We start from the raw sequence: 20,797 nt of genomic DNA, 5'->3' as shown, positions 1-20,797 counted from the left end.
TGGATGAAGTTTTTTACCATAAATTATAGTGAATATGGAACTGTATAATGTCAATTTGATTTAATTATACTAAATACACTGCAATACTAAAAGCCTGAAACCTGGGCTGAATAAAACACATTTTGATTTTCTACTACAAGTCCAACATATAACACAATATATATTTTTTCAGAAGTAAAGCCAACTACTGACGAAAAAGGTTAGTCCATTAAGATGTTAATTGTTTAGTTTTTCAAATAACTTTTGGGCGACATAAATTTGCTTACAAAAAAAAAACACAATTATTTTTGACTAATCTTAAAAAAGATGTTAGTAGCCAACATAAAAAATTGTATTTTCCATTTTTTGTGCTTATATTGGGTTTTAATGACTATTTTATTTTTGCAGTTCGAACTACGGCCACATGTAAGTTTTTTACTTTATATTTTCTTATTTAGTTTGACCATGAACATACATCCCTCAAAAAGTATTTCGTGTTTGATAACTACTTTGTTGTCCTTGATTACAGCAAGTTTTTATCAATAAATTTGTTATATTATTTTTACATAGGCCATGTTGGGAAAGATTGAAAATACAAAATCAAATATTTTTCCAATGTTAATTTGGTACTAATTTGGAAAACCAACTTTAATAACGTTAGTACAATCGTCACCAAAAGGGTAATGAAGCCTTAATATCACCTTCCACGCTTTTATAAACTTCGCCCTTCATAAACTTGCACATGACCCATAAGCTCCACTTAACCGATTTGGAACTCGGAATAGTGGGTATATTATTACAATTGTTTGAGAACGATTGGTTCAAACAAACTGGTTTTAATATTTTCATCATTTCGCGTGGCGTATGCTATTTCTTAGGTTAGCATCAAAATGTATCCCATGATTTCGCGTTACTCTACTTCCAGTTTGCCTAAGAGGAGATCAGCGGTTTAATGTCACTCCTGGTGATGACGTGATTTTGCGATCGCAATACTATCCAGGAGATTACGGCCATAGTTCGGATTGCTGGATTGTGTTTACGGCACCGACAGGTTACCAGATCCAACTCAACTTCAGCTACTTTAACACGGAGAGTTGCTGCGACGGAATTACCGTAAGTATAGTATCAGGGGCTCATTGGCGTTTAAATCGTATCGAAATGTCAACAAGTCACTTTTTACACACAATTATGCAATTTAACGGCATACTCATTAGTTTATATCATTCGTCATGCCACCTCTAACTTGCACGGATCTTTCTTGTGTCCCTGGATTTTTCCACACTCTATAAACTGCATTAACAAAGTGTGGTTCCGACAGGTACGTGTGGCTGGGTGTAGAACTATAGCAGTATAGCTCTTCTGGCTATAGTTTTGCACCTATTGTACAACGTTGTGAATTTATAAGCTATAGTTTTGCAAACCTTGTTTAACAAATAGCGCAGAGGTGTTTCCAACAGGCAATCTATTTCCTAATAGAAAAAAGAACTTTCATGGGTCCGTAAATGATAACTTGTTAGCCACATTCTTGGAATGTCCGCTACTTGACTTTTTATTTCTAATACGATATCAAATACTATGAGCAAAATATAGGGCGAACCGTGACCAAATCACGTCAGTGTTATGGTCAACAAGAAAACAATAATTAAATAATTGATATTGTTAGGTTATTGGGCCGTAATTTCAACTGTTAAACAATTACTTAGCTCGAATTATCCAGTACCCACACTAGCACTTGGAATGTCGGGTATGGGTTCTGATTCGATTTTATGGGACATCAATAAGCCCAACCATAACTGCACTGTGCTAAAACAAACCTAACCAACAAGAAGATAGATAACTGGTAGGCAAAAATAGTTCAGTCTGGGTTAGACTTTATTTAAAAAGACTATCATTACGCTTTATAGTAAACACTCACGGCTTTACGCAATCTTGTGGCAGTGCTAACAATACGGATTCCTACATATACACTGAAAGAGCCAAAAAGAAACACACTCTTCTATTTTAAATGTTTGTTTTCGTAAAATCCGTCTTGAATATTTAACAAATTGACTTTTGTTATCAGATGTACGACTCCAACCTGACAATTCGGGAACCAAACAAGCAAGTTACATCGCTTCGTGGTGACCTTCAAGGCACTGGAAGAGGCGGTTTACTGCGGAGATCAACCTACAATTACTTATCGGTGCGCTTTGTTTCTGACCGTGGCGTCTCCAGACGTGGCTTTACTGGAATCGTATCTGCTGGTTAGTTTGTTATACATTCTGCTGGTTAGTAAGTTATAGATTAAATTCTTTTTAAAGGCCTATAATTAACTTACATACCGTCGAAATGTTTCTTTTATAAACAGTAATTTATGTAAAAGTTTTTTTTTTAGTATTCTAGAATATTTCTGTTTACTTTATCTTCATATTACTTGCTTTCTTTTGTGTCATATTCAATTTTCGATGTGTTACAGCTTTAATTTATCCATTTATTTTACAGTTCGGGCACCAAACTTTACGGAGGATTTTAACAGTAAGTACAAAATGCTTTTGCGCTTTTCGTGTTAATAAAATGAGTTAAGACATTTATCACAAGATGTAGTAACACTACAAAACAGCCGTAAGTTTCAAGCAATAATTAGTTTTTTGACTCTTCCTATTTAGTTCAGCTTCAGGTATGGCTCGGCGAAATAACCTAAAAACAGTTAATAATCTATTGGGGTTCAGTTAATATCGCCGATATGAGTCATTTATTTAAAATAATATGAAAGAGCGCTTTGTTGTACAACTTCTCGCACTCCTCAGCAATATATGTTTATTTTTAATTCGCTTTTCTTGCAGTTTGCCGTGGAGGAACCGTAGAGCTTAGTCCAGGAAGTGAAGCCCGAATGACGTCACCAAATTATCCTCGGAATTACGACAATAACCTCATTTGTTGGATGTCTGTTCGTACCGAACCTGGCTATCTCATATCGGTCAATTTCAGTGCTTTTTATACCGAAAGCTGTTGCGACACATTGCAAGTGAGCTAACTGTTTTGGTTATATTTTAAGAACCCAGCATGCAATTTGAAAGCCTACCGCTTATTGTCTTTGACTTGTATTTGTGTCAAAATGGTTGAAACGTAGTACAGGGATTTTTTTTGCAAATAAAATAAGTGTAATATGCCATCTATAGGGAGAAAGTAACCTTTACAGTCGAGCATTTGCCTAAATAGCTCGTTAGTAGCTATATAGGCGATATAACCGCCGCAGAAAACTAATTGTGTTTGTCAAGGTGAAACGATTTGCGAAACAAATAGCAACTGCCCCCTTATCAATGTTGAAAAGTACAGCTTCCATCAATATATCGGATCGGTTTATTTATCGATATCTCTATTGATTGTCCAAATATTTTTTGTATTAGATTTTTGATACGGATACAAAGAATGATCCTAATCCACTACTCATTGAGCAATTAAAAGGCAACAGAGGTGCGGAACTTGTAAGATCCAATAGAAATGTGATGACAATAAAGTTCAAGTCAGACGGATCAACAAATTACAAGGGATTTAGCGCGGTTTTGTCGACAGGTAACTAGTCTGTTATAGTAACTGCGTACTGTGCCAGCATGTATTGAACTTCCCATGCTGTTCGTATCCACTCTCGAAAATATTTGTATTGAATACTACAATAATTAACTTTTAATATAGTGCTTTTAATGATCCTATGATGACCGCTGCTATTAGATCCGCTTTTATGCGCCCCTATATACCCTATTTACAGCATGGGTCGATTGATACCTTTTCTGGGTCCCCGGTCAAGATACCTAATCAGACAAATAAGATCAAAGATTAACAGCCTACAATTGTAATCGCCACGTTTGACATATAGCATTATTACCTCATAGTTGGAATATCTTCATGAAAAAAGCTTCAAACATGTGTAGATTGCTAAGTGAATCTATAATGCAGTGTTTTTGGAGCTGACCTTAAAACTTTACTATATCAGCGAGGATTAACTATAACGGCGACCCAGTTGTCTCCACTCAATTTTTGTAATCGAACCAAACATAAGACATTGGCAAAGATAAGTTTAAATTAATTTATACGAGCCACGTCTTTATGCTTCGGCAATTTTCTTGTGTTGGAGAAAAATCATGCTCCTTCAGAATTAATCCTAATTAGTTAACCAGGCGCACTACTGTAGTCGGTAACCCAACCCAAGCAAATCAAACGGCGACCTATTGGTTGAAAAACACTGATGTATGTAACAAAACGAAGACAGACTCTAGGTATTCCCCTAAAAATATTTTGTTTTCCCAACAGCAGTATTTATTACGAATCAAATATTCTCATTACTGTTATAAAACAAGCTTGTCAATTTTGGTTATATGAAAAATTATCACATTGCTATAATGTCTAAACTTTATTCGATCTCGAAAATGCTTAATTTTTGTTATTTATATTTAATATCACGATGTGTGTTTAAACGAAAGTTTATCTGCAATATAAATGTATGCTCACATTGCAGTAATGTAGTTCGCAGTAATTTAGGTTGTATAACAACATAAATCAGTTTTCTTTAAAAAAATAAACTATCGCTATATATGGTTGTGAACCTCAACATGCGATAAACAAGTAATCCCTTTATGTTCTTTTTTTTTCAATGTAGAAATGATGCAAAATACGACCACCCCACAACCAACAACTTCAACTATTCCACAAGTCACAACTACCCAACTTGGTAAGTTGTTTTAGAAATTCAAAATTTGGTTCAAACCAGGGGTTTGCAACATCGGCCAGCTAGACTACTTGTACACATAAATTACGGCGGTCCAAAACATCAATGGACATAATTTAGGCGACAGTGTGACCTATGCCAGAATTATTTTGGTTTCTTGTAAGCCCATGTTTTTGGTTTCTTGTAAGCCCACGTATCATGATACGCAACATAAATAACGTAAAACACAATTTACTGTATTCTTATGCCACAAATAAACATAAAAACGCCCAATATACACCGAACGACAAAGGACATTTTATCGACCCTGGAGCACTTGCCTGGTTGCGTCCTTAGATTGCTTTGAGTTACCAACAATAAACTAGCTTTACTAGAAAGATGGTTTTAACAGTGATTTTACTTCATATACTATAGCGTCAACGGCGTCCCCTTGTTTCACTTTCGGACATTTTCGTAAAGATTGATATGTTTATAATTTTTTTATAATGTAGCCTGACAAAAATATCAAATATATTGCATTCTTTTCGGTTTAGTATCTGTTAACTGTTTCAGCTCCGTGTGGATTCCGGGCTGCGGCAACCAACACATCACAGCCGCTCAACTATCCCGGCGGATCACGACCTTACCCCAGCAATAGTGACTGTTATTGGGAACTTACCGCCCCTGAGGGGTCTCAGATAAGGTTTACCATCACGCATTTGTACACAGAGTCCTGCTGCGATTATTTGAAGGTAAGATTGCTAACGTTCATTAATTTTTCTATTTGTATAGCACTAAAGAGCGCCGCACACTTACTTTTGGCGACGAAATCTATTTTTAAAACACAAGAGTACTTTAATTCGTCGTGGTGTTATTTTGATTTTATGTGGAAAATGTCTTATAAGGCAAGCTTATCGAGCGAAAACTTGAACACAAAAGGATGCAGATTGCAATCCCCATTTCAGGGTTAACCAAAAAAATTACTGCCCCGTAGGAGCATGTCGAGTATTCTGCAAGTATACTAGATATTCAATACTCCAACTAAACAAAGTGTTATAAATTAGTACAATGGTTAAACTCGACGACAGAAGTTAGTCCAATGATAACCCCTCTTAGCCGTTAGTAGAAAATATTGATAACCTATTCGTTTCGGGTTGGCCTATATTCCTCCTGTTGACATTTACGTATATTACGTGACGATCAGTTACATATTTTAATTAATGGAATAAAAAAGGACACATGTGTAGTTTTTCCAAAGATAATGGCGATGAATATATTTTGTTCACAAAGAAACCATTTCGTGTCGCCCTGATGGTCCTCCAAACTAAAATTGAACAATTAGGGCGGTCTAATAGGCAACCAACGAATTGAAACCCGTTAAAAAGTAACTCGTTTAACCTAAATGAAATAAACTAGCAATCTCATGTTACGTAGAGTGAGATACAACCGAAGTAACCCCGCCCTGATTTGTCAAGTTTGTTGTGTAGGCCAATTCTCGTGATGCCAGACATTAGCGCTGGTGATCCGTTTCGCGGAACACTTAGTGCACATTAGTAATTTTCCAACGAATTTGTTAAATTGTAGCCCTAATGACATTCCAACTATTCACATCGGTATGTAAAACAATTTTCTACAGGTTTATGACAGCTCCAGGGCAGATAACCTTATGCAAAGTGTGGGAGGAAGAGTAAGAAGCAACCTCGTGTTTGTTTCCACATCTGGGCACTTTTATTTGCACTTTCACTCGGATGGTTCCTTAAATGGAAATGGTTTTACAGCCAATTTCATCGGTAAGAAACTACCTGGATTTGCAGAATACAATTGTCTTGAAATTGCTTGTCAAAAGGAGATTTTTTCCCGAAAATATTACTATGGACATCGCTAAATAAAAAATGTTATTGTTTGTCTTTGCGATTAGTTAGATATATTATGCAGCGAAAGGGGTAAATCTGTGATTAAAATATTAAAGAGACTCATGTTACCTAATATGTTTTTCAGAACTGCAGTCAACTTCACCAGAAAGTGAGTTTTAAATCTTGTTCTGCATGTCTACCATACATTTTGCGATTTGGAGACGTAAAAACATTGTGATAAATTATTGCCTTATAACCTGAAACCGAATAATAACAATATGCTAGCAACGTATTAACTTGTATAAATTAAAGGCATAACAATTGTGATAGTTTTTAAATGTTATTTATACATTTTTTCTGCAGGTTCTTCTACTGTGACATGTAAGTTTAAAATCACAAATTTATACCTAAATATATTATAAAATGTTTTACATAAATAAAAAGGTTGAAATACTTCGTTCCTACATCACATGTATGCCAACTCGTCAGTATATAGACAACTTACTAGAGAGTTTCATTTCATCATATAGATGTTATTGACAGTTAAGCTTCTTCTTTTCCCAGCTGCATAAAATTACCATTCTAATACATTTGTCTAGTTTGCGAAATACAGGATCAAACAGTAAGCATCACCCCCGAAAGTGCCGTCGCAATTCGAACAAACAACTATCCCTCGAATTACGATTCCAAATCAAGTTGTTGGGTTGTGTTTTTGGCACCGACCGGTTACCAGATTCAACTTAACTTCAGCTCATTCAACACGGAGAGTTGCTGCGACGGCATTACCGTTAGTAATGATGCAATGTGCACAAAAAATATAACGAGTTGAATGTTTGTGAAGGACCTTTAAAAATAGATAATATATATGATATGTCTAACAAAGTGTTTTTTTCATTTTTCACTCTTCATATTTTCGTTTTGATAATGAATCATTGACTGTTATATTGTTTTGACAAAACGTTTTGCCCTGAACATTATTATCCTAACTGAACATTATTATCCAACCTTGGTGAACTGTAATAGTAAAATAAAGTGTACAAAATGATCAATAAAAGTCGTTAACAAAACAAACTTTTTGTTGTCCAGCTTTATGACACCAATACTTCAGCAATAGATCGTTATAGACAAATCGAAGTAATCCGCGGTGATCTTCAAAACTCTGGAAGTGCAGAGAGCAGTCTCATAAAAAGGTCTCTTCACAACTATTTGGCGGTCCACTTCAAATCCGACTCTTCTGTATCCAGAGCTGGTTTCGCAGGAACAGCATCTGCTGGTAATCTTTAAAGTATATACTTTAAAGCGTTAACGTTAAGAAAGGGCATTCTCAATAACCAACTACTAAGCTGAATTTGATTCACATTTTTTTTAATTCTGTCGTACTATATGGTTAAAAAAACATTTAAACGCGTTTGAACGATTGCAAGAATGGTGTGTAACCTTACAAAGTACCCAATGCATCTTCTACAAATCCACGTGTCTCAACTAAAAAGCATTATATTTCTAACATTTTTATTTTGTCTAATTGCCTTTATTTTATTTCAGTTCCAGCCACATCTTTCGCAGAGAAGTACAACAGTAAGTTTTAATGTTATTTACTTTTTTGACGTAATAAAGTACTGTATAAAGGTATAGGTTATCTAGCTGATTTAAACATTAGAAAAACCTAAATAAGACTTTAACCTTGATATTTATTTGTTTTTTGCAATTTACGTTTATTAGTAAACCCCATCAACTTAATTCTTATACAGTGGTTTTGTAAAAAAAAAACATATTTTTCATTCAAATCAATCCTATAGGTTAGCGAGTATCAAATTTTTGAAATACCCTTAAACATTTTGCCATGAGAGAGTAACAGTAAAGTAACACATCTTATTTATGTTAAAATCACACGAGTCAAGTATCAGGTTAAGGGAAATGTCTAACAATTAGCACTCATCCGAACGAAATTACTCCCTCAGAAAATGTTGGCACGCTGTCTGCGGATTTTCGTCCTACCTATATAGTTGTTTTTCACCAATAAGTTGGCGTCAAATCAGTGTTCGGTCGGACCGATTGGACCCTCACAGTTGGCTAGTGATAAATCCCATCTCTGAAACTACGGTGTAAGACCGAATGCCTTCATACTCGTTTATCACTGCGTTTTTTTTTTAAACCAGCTGACTTAAGTCGTCAAATGATTTTTATTTTTAAAACGTATCTTATATGCAAAAATGGTATTTCAAAACAGATCCCAATTCTCCGAAATAAATTTCGACTTTTTTGCCAGTTTGCGAGATAGATGTCCTACAGATTCAACCGGGAACTCTTGCAACAATTACGTCGCCAAACTTTCCTGAAAACTACGCCAATAACCAACTTTGCTGGACAGTGGTTCGCACCACACCCGGTTACCTCATCTCAGCCAATTTTACAGCTTTCGACACGGAGCAATGTTGTGACACACTTCAGGTAAGCCGCATCATATTTCTGAACGTTGTGTAGTCTAAATAACAGATAAGTTACCACGGTTGCGGTTCCTTAATATTAACAAAGCTTTACCAAAGTTTTGCGTTTACCTTATAACACGCTCTATTTCAGCTCTATGATTCAGAAAGCAAGGACGAGTCTAATCAGCTCTTAATTGAACAATTAAAAGGCTCAAGAGGATCAACCCTGGTAACTTCAAATAGAAACGTGTTGGCCATGAGGTTCAGATCAGATGGCTCGACTGTTCTTACAGGATTTAACGCAGTTCTCTCGACAGGTTGCCGACTCTTATGTTTTATGTTCACATTGTAGAATGTATAGAGTGTATATACGATTTGATACAAAGCTAAGTTGTAATATATTTTTAGGCGGAGCTGTTATCGTTTAAGACAGTGACCTTAAACTTTTTGATTTGTTTGACCTTTTTTGTTTCCTTAAAATACAGAAAAATTAAAAAATTCCTAACACAATAATTACTTTAACATTTAAATCAGTATTCTGATACATTTCCACTATAGGCTACGTCTCTACACCAAAATGCTATGTTTAAAACGAAAATGCTGTGCTCTGGCTTATATAGGTTTACTTTAACAGTCGCATATTAGTAAAACTTTATAAACTTTGTAACGGACCCCATTTATATGTACGCTGATTTTGGGTCATAAGCCATATTTTTACTCATACAATAGCTGGACTATCCTTTGTCCTATATACCCATTCCGGTAGAAGACATTTATGCTAACCCTTTGTAAATAGCCCAATTTGCTTAATCTCTCTTTAAAAGCATTTTGTATATAGTTTTAGAAATACGTTGCGTTAAGTTCTGTGATGGTATTTACACAATTTATTTATTTCAGTTATAAAATATCACTTTCTAAATGCAACCAACAAGAAAAACTTTAAAATTATTCACCTATTGCAGCTTACCAACATAGTTTTGGATTAATATATATAAATATAGGTATTGTTACTATGGAATATGTTTGTTTATTTTTTAGAAATGACACAAAATGTAACCACTCCAATGGCCACAATTTCACCGAATCCTGAAGCCTCAACCACAGCTGAAAGTAAGTTCAACCTCACTAAGGATATATGTGAAGGACACATTGGGCCAATTCTGTCTTATATCTATATCTAACAAGAACAATAAACTATTAAAGCTCAGATCCTTTGAATTTATTTTTTTTTTGACAAAATTGATATGATTGTTTGTCAAATTAAAAAGTTCCCGTGGACAAATGTGCTGAAAATTACCCACACCCAATTATCCGTTGCTCAAATGCGGCGCTTCGTAGAAATCTACATTTTAAGATGTTTATTAGTTTATAATTGGATTTGTGATTTTTTAAGAATACAAGACAAATCCCCAAAATAACTTAAGCTCGTTTTTTACAAAGCTTACCAGAAAATACATTACATACCAGGTTGAAGTAAACAATCATAACAATAATTTGTATTTTTTTAGTTGCAGTAAACACAACGGTTTCATGTAAGTATTGATGTTGGTTACATGCATGTTGGAAGTTTCTACTGTTTAACACATCCAAACGTTTGTGCTCAAGCATAAACAGTATGATATACTTCTTAATTAATTTAGAAATGTTTTGGTAATTGACTTTGTACGAAGTCTGTAACTCGAAATTCCTTAAAATTAAATTGCCTTATTTTGACCATTTTGCATGACCAATAATAACACCTAATTGTTTGAGATAATGTTTTAATGTCCACTTAGTGCAGAGGTCTCCTACCTCTTTACTAACTGACCCCATATGTCATATAAAATGAAATCATCATTTACATGGAACCATAGTTTGTTTTCCGATAAGTAATTTTTAAACTGTATTATTTTTAAACCTATGATTAAATGTTACGCTCAACATATATAGTTTTGGCTACACATGTGAACCGGAATAAAAAGTTTTAAATTAACACACGAAACACGACTTTTTAATTTTTTTGAACATTTCCATTATACTTATCACGCTCGTTTGAACCACAAGCGCAAAGGGATCACTAAAACTGAAGAAATTAGTGAGTGATGAAGATCCAAAAATAGGTTTAGGCGACCTTACATTGGGTCGCGGCCCATAGGTTGGAGACCACTGAATTAGTGTATCGAAATTTTCATAAATCCCAATTCGTTCAGTTTGCGGAGGCGACGAGAAAACAGTGCACATCACACCTGGCCGTGACGTCACTTTTACATCTCAAAACTACCCCTCGAATTACAAACCGTACTCGATTTGTTGGGTTATCTTTATTGCACCAACTGGTTACCAGATTCAACTCAACTTCAGCTATTATAACACGGAGAGTTGCTGCGACGGAATTTACGTGAGTATTTTAAGGGCACTGTACAGTGTTGCAATGTTTTAGGCCAATGACTTTGTCACTTAGGTTTATTTAGGTCACCTAAGAACAGTAATTTAATTCTTTTTGAGTAAAAGGAATCGTCATGCTCAAACCATGATTAGGAAATCGAAATCGTACTCGGGACTCGAAACTGTAAAGGTGGAATAGCATAAGGTGGAATATTTTCCAACCACGTATATTGTTGGTAGATAAGTCACTTGAGTGAATTACTGCATATCCACCATGTTTTAGTGAACGTAGGACTAAAGGATGCAGGGTCGGAGCCTGACTCTGGACACGATGTAATCGGAAAATTTAGCCGAATAACACAATTGTCGGAATAAAAAAAAACACCCTTCGAAATAAAATCAAAACAGCTCTTACACCTAATAAAACCTAAACCCGTCAGGATAGGACCTTAATTGTCAGTAAAACAAATGAACAATATTTTGCCTACCCCCTAACCACTGATGGGATTCAAATTTTTTGTCAGCCGGTTCCATCACAAAAGTTATATATTTAAGCCGCTTCCGTTACAAAAAGTCATATTTTCCGGGAAATAATTAAAGTAGTTGCAAGAACAAGATGCAACTAGCTTCCAGCGAATGTAGCAAACTGCGAACAGGCTGAATCAAATCACTGCTAACAGCCACACATAACAACAGCAGTCGTCTCATGACTTGTACTTATGAGGCAACAATTAAATTTTCAGACAACCTATCACAAAAGGAAAATTACTACAATTATAAAAATTAACAAAATGTATGACTGTTATGTGCAACCTTGACCATTGCACATTTTAAAAAAAACTAGTAAGCCGCTTGGATCTCAAAAAAACAATATGAAATAAGTTGCAAAAATCCATTGACAGTAACCAGTAGTGCTAACCGGTTTGCTGATCTCATAAATTTCGTGAGACGGTTCTATAGAACCGGTGCGAACCGGCTGAATCCCACCACTGCCCCTAACCCACCCCTATCTATATAATAATTTTAACCCATACTAAATATCTAACCCAGGGGTTCATAAACTTTTTTTACCGCGGACCCTATTTTTAATTAATCTATTTTCTTAAAAATTGATTGCTTCCTAAAATATACACTAATATTTCAATTTGGCCTTTATGGACCCCTTAAGATTAGTTCACGGACCCCCAAGGGGTCCATGTACCCCAGTTTAAGAACCCCTGATGTAACCCGTCGACCAACCTTGGTTAACTGTTAAACTTACCCTTAAAAACATACTTTGTTTTTCAGCTCTATGACACCAATACCACACTAATAGATAGCAATTACCAAATCGAAAGGATGCGCGGTGATCTCCAAAACGCTGGAAGTGCAGAGAATGGTCTCATAAGAAGGTCCCCTCACAACTATTTAGCGGTCCGATTCACCTCTGATTCTTCTGTATCCAGACGTGGTTTTACAGGAATTGCATCGGCAGGTAATATTTTAAGTGTTGTTTGGGCTGACATTATTTACAATATTTCTTTATATTTATTGATATTTTTATTTTTAAAGCTATACAGTGGTGAATGGTGTTTCGAAATCATACGTCAATATTTATATACATTAAAAAACTCGATATTTATTTTCAAAACTTTGGTGTGTATCTTTACAAGAGAAGTTGTTTTATATATTTATATTTTTTCATAATACAAGACAATACCTAAAAATATATTGAACAAAAACATAACAAAACAACTTTACAAGAGCAGTTGTAATATTTTTTTTTTTTAGTGTATGAATAACCTCTTGGGTTGTTACTTACACGCTAAATTCACGGGTAGACAATGTACCTGTTTTGCTATAGCAGTTTAAATAAGGGTGCGGCGAATGGTTCTGAAGCATTTTTACATAGTGTAGTAATTTTGCCAAAAATTAGATAATTAAAAGAACCTCATAGATTTTTTGTTACAAGAAAAATTTAATTAGACTCTGGTTTACTTTCAAGGCTTATTTTATTGCGACGGATTTGCTAAAGCAAATATAAGGCACCAGAGGGCGTTTTATGTGATTAATTTAGATTTCGGCTGCATAGTTGTTCACTAGTTCACTCACCGAATAATTTTTTTACGATTATTTGTTCTCTCACGTCACGTTATGACGTAACAGTAAATCTAAATATCCCATCCCAAACAATAATTAATCTTTGTTCCCTTATAATCAGAAAATGTCGGATACGAGGGTGTGACAGTGCTGATCGAATACCACAGTAGTATAACGTTTTTACCCCATGGTTTTAATTACTATGAAAAAACGGGCACATTGAGACAAAAATGTCTAATATACTCATACAATTCATCCTCTTTTCACAGAACTTGTTCGTTTTTTCTAAAAATGTAATGGTCCTCCCAGAATACTGGAAAATGTGGTAATGTCCTGTTTTTTAAATTGGGGTTTCTTGTTTTAACAGAGTTATGTTTTTATGTGACTCTTCGGCATGAGACAAAGTTGAGTTGCATCGATTCTAATCATTTTTTATTTTTTCTTGAGATCGTATCATTATGCCTATTTATCTCCCTATTAAAAGGTTGAACGAATCATAAGTATTCAGGATGTGAATCTGCCTAATAAATTTTACTAGTTTACATGTCTTTTTGCTGTATATGCGTATTGCGTCTACTTATCGAAAAAGATAAAAAAAAATTCTTTAAAAGTAAAACTCCATTTGTTTTGTAGTTTTTGTCCATTTGAGCTATTTGGAAATATGGTAGGCATAGCTTAAGGTTACATATTTTTTTCCTAAATATAAATAATCTACTTATATACATGATTCGATTACTGTACATAGTTAAGGTGGAAAATTATACTTTACTTTTGTAGAAAAAACTCCGATAACCACAACTTTGCCGAATCCTGACACTACACCAACACCAACAGTTGATGGTAAGTTTAACCAGCAAACGCTATAGAAACCGACTAGTAGGACCAATTTCCCTTATCTACTACACGTAGTATAACGGCTAGACTATTTTTGCTTTAAGCTTTGCTACATTATGACGCTTTATTTAATGCAGGGGTTCCCAGCGTTTTTTACACCATGGCCCCCCTTTGAAAAATTTGACAAATCAATGGCCCCCTGATTTTTCCAAAATTTTGAATGTACAGTAGCGGACAGTTATAATGATAAAAGGATATAAACATCATAGTACATTAATTAGTTATTACATATTTAGTTAATGTGATGGTTGAGCTTGTTTTTACCCTGACAATGTCTTAATTGCTGGTTTACCCCTAGGGGCCCATGGCTCACAGGTTGGGAACCCCTGCTTTAATGAAACCTATATTTTTGAAACGCTTTTTAGTTTGGCTCATTGTTATTCGTCTTGTAGGTTTATGAGATTACAAAAACGTTTCCTAATGATAAACGTGCGCTTATTGAAACAAAAAACAAAATTACAGAACGAGTTGAATTAAACATGCATAACAATATTCTTTTATTTTGTTTTTATTTGCAGTAACCACGACGGCCACAAGTTTTGATTTTTTATAAAATATCACTTTCTAAATGCAACCAACAAGAAAAACTTTAAAATTATTCACCTATTGCAGCTTACCAACATAGTTTTGGATTAATATATATAAATATAGGTATTGTTACTATGGAATATGTTTGTTTATTTTTTAGAAATGACACAAAATGTAACCACTCCAATGGCCACAATTTCACCGAATCCTGAAGCCTCAACCACAGCTGAAAGTAAGTTCAACCTCACTAAGGATATATGTGAAGGACACATTGGGCCAATTCTGTCTTATATCTATATCTAACAAGAACAATAAACTATTAAAGCTCAGATCCTTTGAATTTATTTTTTTTTTGACAAAATTGATATGATTGTTTGTCAAATTAAAAAGTTCCCGTGGACAAATGTGCTGAAAATTACCCACACCCAATTATCCGTTGCTCAAATGCGGCGCTTCGTAGAAATCTACATTTTAAGATGTTTATTAGTTTATAATTGGATTTGTGATTTTTTAAGAATACAAGACAAATCCCCAAAATAACTTAAGCTCGTTTTTTACAAAGCTTACCAGAAAATACATTACATACCAGGTTGAAGTAAACAATCATAACAATAATTTGTATTTTTTTAGTTGCAGTAAACACAACGGTTTCATGTAAGTATTGATGTTGGTTACATGCATGTTGGAAGTTTCTACTGTTTAACACATCCAAACGTTTGTGCTCAAGCATAAACAGTATGATATACTTCTTAATTAATTTAGAAATGTTTTGGTAATTGACTTTGTACGAAGTCTGTAACTCGAAATTCCTTAAAATTAAATTGCCTTATTTTGACCATTTTGCATGACCAATAATAACACCTAATTGTTTGAGATAATGTTTTAATGTCCACTTAGTGCAGAGGTCTCCTACCTCTTTACTAACTGACCCCATATGTCATATAAAATGAAATCATCATTTACATGGAACCATAGTTTGTTTTCCGATAAGTAATTTTTAAACTGTATTATTTTTAAACCTATGATTAAATGTTACGCTCAACATATATAGTTTTGGCTACACATGTGAACCGGAATAAAAAGTTTTAAATTAACACACGAAACACGACTTTTTAATTTTTTTGAACATTTCCATTATACTTATCACGCTCGTTTGAACCACAAGCGCAAAGGGATCACTAAAACTGAAGAAATTAGTGAGTGATGAAGATCCAAAAATAGGTTTAGGCGACCTTACATTGGGTCGCGGCCCATAGGTTGGAGACCACTGAATTAGTGTATCGAAATTTTCATAAATCCCAATTCGTTCAGTTTGCGGAGGCGACGAGAAAACAGTGCACATCACACCTGGCCGTGACGTCACTTTTACATCTCAAAACTACCCCTCGAATTACAAACCGTACTCGATTTGTTGGGTTATCTTTATTGCACCAACTGGTTACCAGATTCAACTCAACTTCAGCTATTATAACACGGAGAGTTGCTGCGACGGAATTTACGTGAGTATTTTAAGGGCACTGTACAGTGTTGCAATGTTTTAGGCCAATGACTTTGTCACTTAGGTTTATTTAGGTCACCTAAGAACAGTAATTTAATTCTTTTTGAGTAAAAGGAATCGTCATGCTCAAACCATGATTAGGAAATCGAAATCGTACTCGGGACTCGAAACTGTAAAGGTGGAATAGCATAAGGTGGAATATTTTCCAACCACGTATATTGTTGGTAGATAAGTCACTTGAGTGAATTACTGCATATCCACCATGTTTTAGTGAACGTAGGACTAAAGGATGCAGGGTCGGAGCCTGACTCTGGACACGATGTAATCGGAAAATTTAGCCGAATAACACAATTGTCGGAATAAAAAAAAACACCCTTCGAAATAAAATCAAAACAGCTCTTACACCTAATAAAACCTAAACCCGTCAGGATAGGACCTTAATTGTCAGTAAAACAAATGAACAATATTTTGCCTACCCCCTAACCACTGATGGGATTCAAATTTTTTGTCAGCCGGTTCCATCACAAAAGTTATATATTTAAGCCGCTTCCGTTACAAAAAGTCATATTTTCCGGGAAATAATTAAAGTAGTTGCAAGAACAAGATGCAACTAGCTTCCAGCGAATGTAGCAAACTGCGAACAGGCTGAATCAAATCACTGCTAACAGCCACACATAACAACAGCAGTCGTCTCATGACTTGTACTTATGAGGCAACAATTAAATTTTCAGACAACCTATCACAAAAGGAAAATTACTACAATTATAAAAATTAACAAAATGTATGACTGTTATGTGCAACCTTGACCATTGCACATTTTAAAAAAAACTAGTAAGCCGCTTGGATCTCAAAAAAACAATATGAAATAAGTTGCAAAAATCCATTGACAGTAACCAGTAGTGCTAACCGGTTTGCTGATCTCATAAATTTCGTGAGACGGTTCTATAGAACCGGTGCGAACCGGCTGAATCCCACCACTGCCCCTAACCCACCCCTATCTATATAATAATTTTAACCCATACTAAATATCTAACCCAGGGGTTCATAAACTTTTTTTACCGCGGACCCTATTTTTAATTAATCTATTTTCTTAAAAATTGATTGCTTCCTAAAATATACACTAATATTTCAATTTGGCCTTTATGGACCCCTTAAGATTAGTTCACGGACCCCCAAGGGGTCCATGTACCCCAGTTTAAGAACCCCTGATGTAACCCGTCGACCAACCTTGGTTAACTGTTAAACTTACCCTTAAAAACATACTTTGTTTTTCAGCTCTATGACACCAATACCACACTAATAGATAGCAATTACCAAATCGAAAGGATGCGCGGTGATCTCCAAAACGCTGGAAGTGCAGAGAATGGTCTCATAAGAAGGTCCCCTCACAACTATTTAGCGGTCCGATTCACCTCTGATTCTTCTGTATCCAGACGTGGTTTTACAGGAATTGCATCGGCAGGTAATATTTTAAGTGTTGTTTGGGCTGACATTATTTACAATATTTCTTTATATTTATTGATATTTTTATTTTTAAAGCTATACAGTGGTGAATGGTGTTTCGAAATCATACGTCAATATTTATATACATTAAAAAACTCGATATTTATTTTCAAAACTTTGGTGTGTATCTTTACAAGAGAAGTTGTTTTATATATTTATATTTTTTCATAATACAAGACAATACCTAAAAATATATTGAACAAAAACATAACAAAACAACTTTACAAGAGCAGTTGTAATATTTTTTTTTTTTAGTGTATGAATAACCTCTTGGGTTGTTACTTACACGCTAAATTCACGGGTAGACAATGTACCTGTTTTGCTATAGCAGTTTAAATAAGGGTGCGGCGAATGGTTCTGAAGCATTTTTACATAGTGTAGTAATTTTGCCAAAAATTAGATAATTAAAAGAACCTCATAGATTTTTTGTTACAAGAAAAATTTAATTAGACTCTGGTTTACTTTCAAGGCTTATTTTATTGCGACGGATTTGCTAAAGCAAATATAAGGCACCAGAGGGCGTTTTATGTGATTAATTTAGATTTCGGCTGCATAGTTGTTCACTAGTTCACTCACCGAATAATTTTTTTACGATTATTTGTTCTCTCACGTCACGTTATGACGTAACAGTAAATCTAAATATCCCATCCCAAACAATAATTAATCTTTGTTCCCTTATAATCAGAAAATGTCGGATACGAGGGTGTGACAGTGCTGATCGAATACCACAGTAGTATAACGTTTTTACCCCATGGTTTTAATTACTATGAAAAAACGGGCACATTGAGACAAAAATGTCTAATATACTCATACAATTCATCCTCTTTTCACAGAACTTGTTCGTTTTTTCTAAAAATGTAATGGTCCTCCCAGAATACTGGAAAATGTGGTAATGTCCTGTTTTTTAAATTGGGGTTTCTTGTTTTAACAGAGTTATGTTTTTATGTGACTCTTCGGCATGAGACAAAGTTGAGTTGCATCGATTCTAATCATTTTTTATTTTTTCTTGAGATCGTATCATTATGCCTATTTATCTCCCTATTAAAAGGTTGAACGAATCATAAGTATTCAGGATGTGAATCTGCCTAATAAATTTTACTAGTTTACATGTCTTTTTGCTGTATATGCGTATTGCGTCTACTTATCGAAAAAGATAAAAAAAAATTCTTTAAAAGTAAAACTCCATTTGTTTTGTAGTTTTTGTCCATTTGAGCTATTTGGAAATATGGTAGGCATAGCTTAAGGTTACATATTTTTTTCCTAAATATAAATAATCTACTTATATACATGATTCGATTACTGTACATAGTTAAGGTGGAAAATTATACTTTACTTTTGTAGAAAAAACTCCGATAACCACAACTTTGCCGAATCCTGACACTACACCAACACCAACAGTTGATGGTAAGTTTAACCAGCAAACGCTATAGAAACCGACTAGTAGGACCAATTTCCCTTATCTACTACACGTAGTATAACGGCTAGACTATTTTTGCTTTAAGCTTTGCTACATTATGACGCTTTATTTAATGCAGGGGTTCCCAGCGTTTTTTACACCATGGCCCCCCTTTGAAAAATTTGACAAATCAATGGCCCCCTGATTTTTCCAAAATTTTGAATGTACAGTAGCGGACAGTTATAATGATAAAAGGATATAAACATCATAGTACATTAATTAGTTATTACATATTTAGTTAATGTGATGGTTGAGCTTGTTTTTACCCTGACAATGTCTTAATTGCTGGTTTACCCCTAGGGGCCCATGGCTCACAGGTTGGGAACCCCTGCTTTAATGAAACCTATATTTTTGAAACGCTTTTTAGTTTGGCTCATTGTTATTCGTCTTGTAGGTTTATGAGATTACAAAAACGTTTCCTAATGATAAACGTGCGCTTATTGAAACAAAAAACAAAATTACAGAACGAGTTGAATTAAACATGCATAACAATATTCTTTTATTTTGTTTTTATTTGCAGTAACCACGACGGCCACAAGTTTTGATTTTGCAGTAATCTGTATTTCGAAAAAAAATGTAGTTTTACTAATCCAAACATTTGAGTTTAATCGTAAAATATATTAAATACTCTATTATTTCAGAAATGTATCTGCAATTGTCTTTAAATAAAGAAGAAAACTCATATACCTTAAAAAATGAAGGGTTAAAAATACACTGATTTTTTGTACTGACTATTTTACCTAGCATGGTCGATAATAACATGTCTGTTTACGGTAATGTTTTATTGTCCACTTTGTGTATTTATGTACTAAATTACATAATATAATACACGATTCGTTCAGTTTGCGAAAGCGATCAACAAACAGTGCACATCACTCCTAGCCAAGATGTCGTATTGAGATCTCAAAACTATCCCTCGAATTACGCATCCAACTCGCATTGTTGGATTATCTTTACTGCACCAACTGGTTACCAGATTCAACTTAACTTCAGCTCTTTCAACACGGAGAGTTGCTGCGACGGAATTTACGTGAGTATATTGTGGATGGACAAGTGATATGACACCCCTGTGAGCGAAGTGCTGTAAATCCACCATATTTTAGTTTATCTATTAGGACTACCGGTGGTATAGTGGCAGCCGGACTCTGAACTCGGTGGTCAAACTTGACTTAAGTTATCGGAGTCGGGCTTGGTTTGCAACTTCGGAGAATTGATTTATTACGCCAATTATTGCAACTAAGAATAGCTTTCTTGCTCTTTGGTGCGTTTTTGTTGTTTGGCTATGTAAAACTTGAACTCCAGTAATAAGACCGGAATTATCATAACATCCCCATCGGAATAAAACACAGTTTAGAATAAGATCAACATAGGGGAATAAGGTCTAAATCGGTATAAGACCAAAACCCGCTGGTGTAAGACCTGAATTGGCCAAAAACTACCTTTTGCCTATACCCAAAACCCAAACCATACCATGATTGCTAATTCCAGCATTGGTATCAATTCTAATCGATTATTTAGGAGTTACTACGTCATACA

At 34.7% G+C, this 20,797-nt stretch overlaps 1 protein-coding gene across 1 annotated transcript in view; it reads left to right on the top strand.

Moving 5' to 3' along the window:
• Positions 1 to 20,797, top strand: part of LOC146133205 (CUB and sushi domain-containing protein 1-like) — a 28,780-nt gene that overhangs the window by 7,015 nt on the left and 968 nt on the right. Inside the window, exons 5-32 of the mRNA XM_083397677.1 lie at positions 173 to 199; positions 388 to 405; positions 905 to 1,092; positions 2,042 to 2,222; positions 2,461 to 2,493; positions 2,802 to 2,983; positions 3,366 to 3,531; positions 4,613 to 4,684; positions 5,234 to 5,412; positions 6,297 to 6,450; positions 6,659 to 6,682; positions 6,877 to 6,894; positions 7,113 to 7,300; positions 7,600 to 7,786; positions 8,056 to 8,088; positions 8,780 to 8,961; positions 9,091 to 9,256; positions 9,978 to 10,049; positions 10,448 to 10,471; positions 11,129 to 11,316; positions 12,591 to 12,777; positions 14,160 to 14,222; positions 14,965 to 15,036; positions 15,435 to 15,458; positions 16,116 to 16,303; positions 17,578 to 17,764; positions 19,147 to 19,209; positions 20,104 to 20,291. Of these exons, the coding sequence (XP_083253803.1) occupies positions 173 to 199; positions 388 to 405; positions 905 to 1,092; positions 2,042 to 2,222; positions 2,461 to 2,493; positions 2,802 to 2,983; positions 3,366 to 3,531; positions 4,613 to 4,684; positions 5,234 to 5,412; positions 6,297 to 6,450; positions 6,659 to 6,682; positions 6,877 to 6,894; positions 7,113 to 7,300; positions 7,600 to 7,786; positions 8,056 to 8,088; positions 8,780 to 8,961; positions 9,091 to 9,256; positions 9,978 to 10,049; positions 10,448 to 10,471; positions 11,129 to 11,316; positions 12,591 to 12,777; positions 14,160 to 14,222; positions 14,965 to 15,036; positions 15,435 to 15,458; positions 16,116 to 16,303; positions 17,578 to 17,764; positions 19,147 to 19,209; positions 20,104 to 20,291 (3,254 nt within the window). The remainder of the gene's footprint in view (positions 1 to 172; positions 200 to 387; positions 406 to 904; positions 1,093 to 2,041; positions 2,223 to 2,460; positions 2,494 to 2,801; positions 2,984 to 3,365; positions 3,532 to 4,612; positions 4,685 to 5,233; positions 5,413 to 6,296; positions 6,451 to 6,658; positions 6,683 to 6,876; positions 6,895 to 7,112; positions 7,301 to 7,599; positions 7,787 to 8,055; positions 8,089 to 8,779; positions 8,962 to 9,090; positions 9,257 to 9,977; positions 10,050 to 10,447; positions 10,472 to 11,128; positions 11,317 to 12,590; positions 12,778 to 14,159; positions 14,223 to 14,964; positions 15,037 to 15,434; positions 15,459 to 16,115; positions 16,304 to 17,577; positions 17,765 to 19,146; positions 19,210 to 20,103; positions 20,292 to 20,797) is intronic.

Source organism: Ascidiella aspersa, chromosome 9 (assembly GCF_963924565.1).
Source record: "Ascidiella aspersa chromosome 9, kaAscAspe10.2, whole genome shotgun sequence".
Classification (NCBI taxonomy): Eukaryota; Metazoa; Chordata; class Ascidiacea; order Phlebobranchia; family Ascidiidae; genus Ascidiella; species Ascidiella aspersa.
This window is presented reverse-complemented; position numbering and strand designations above follow the sequence as displayed.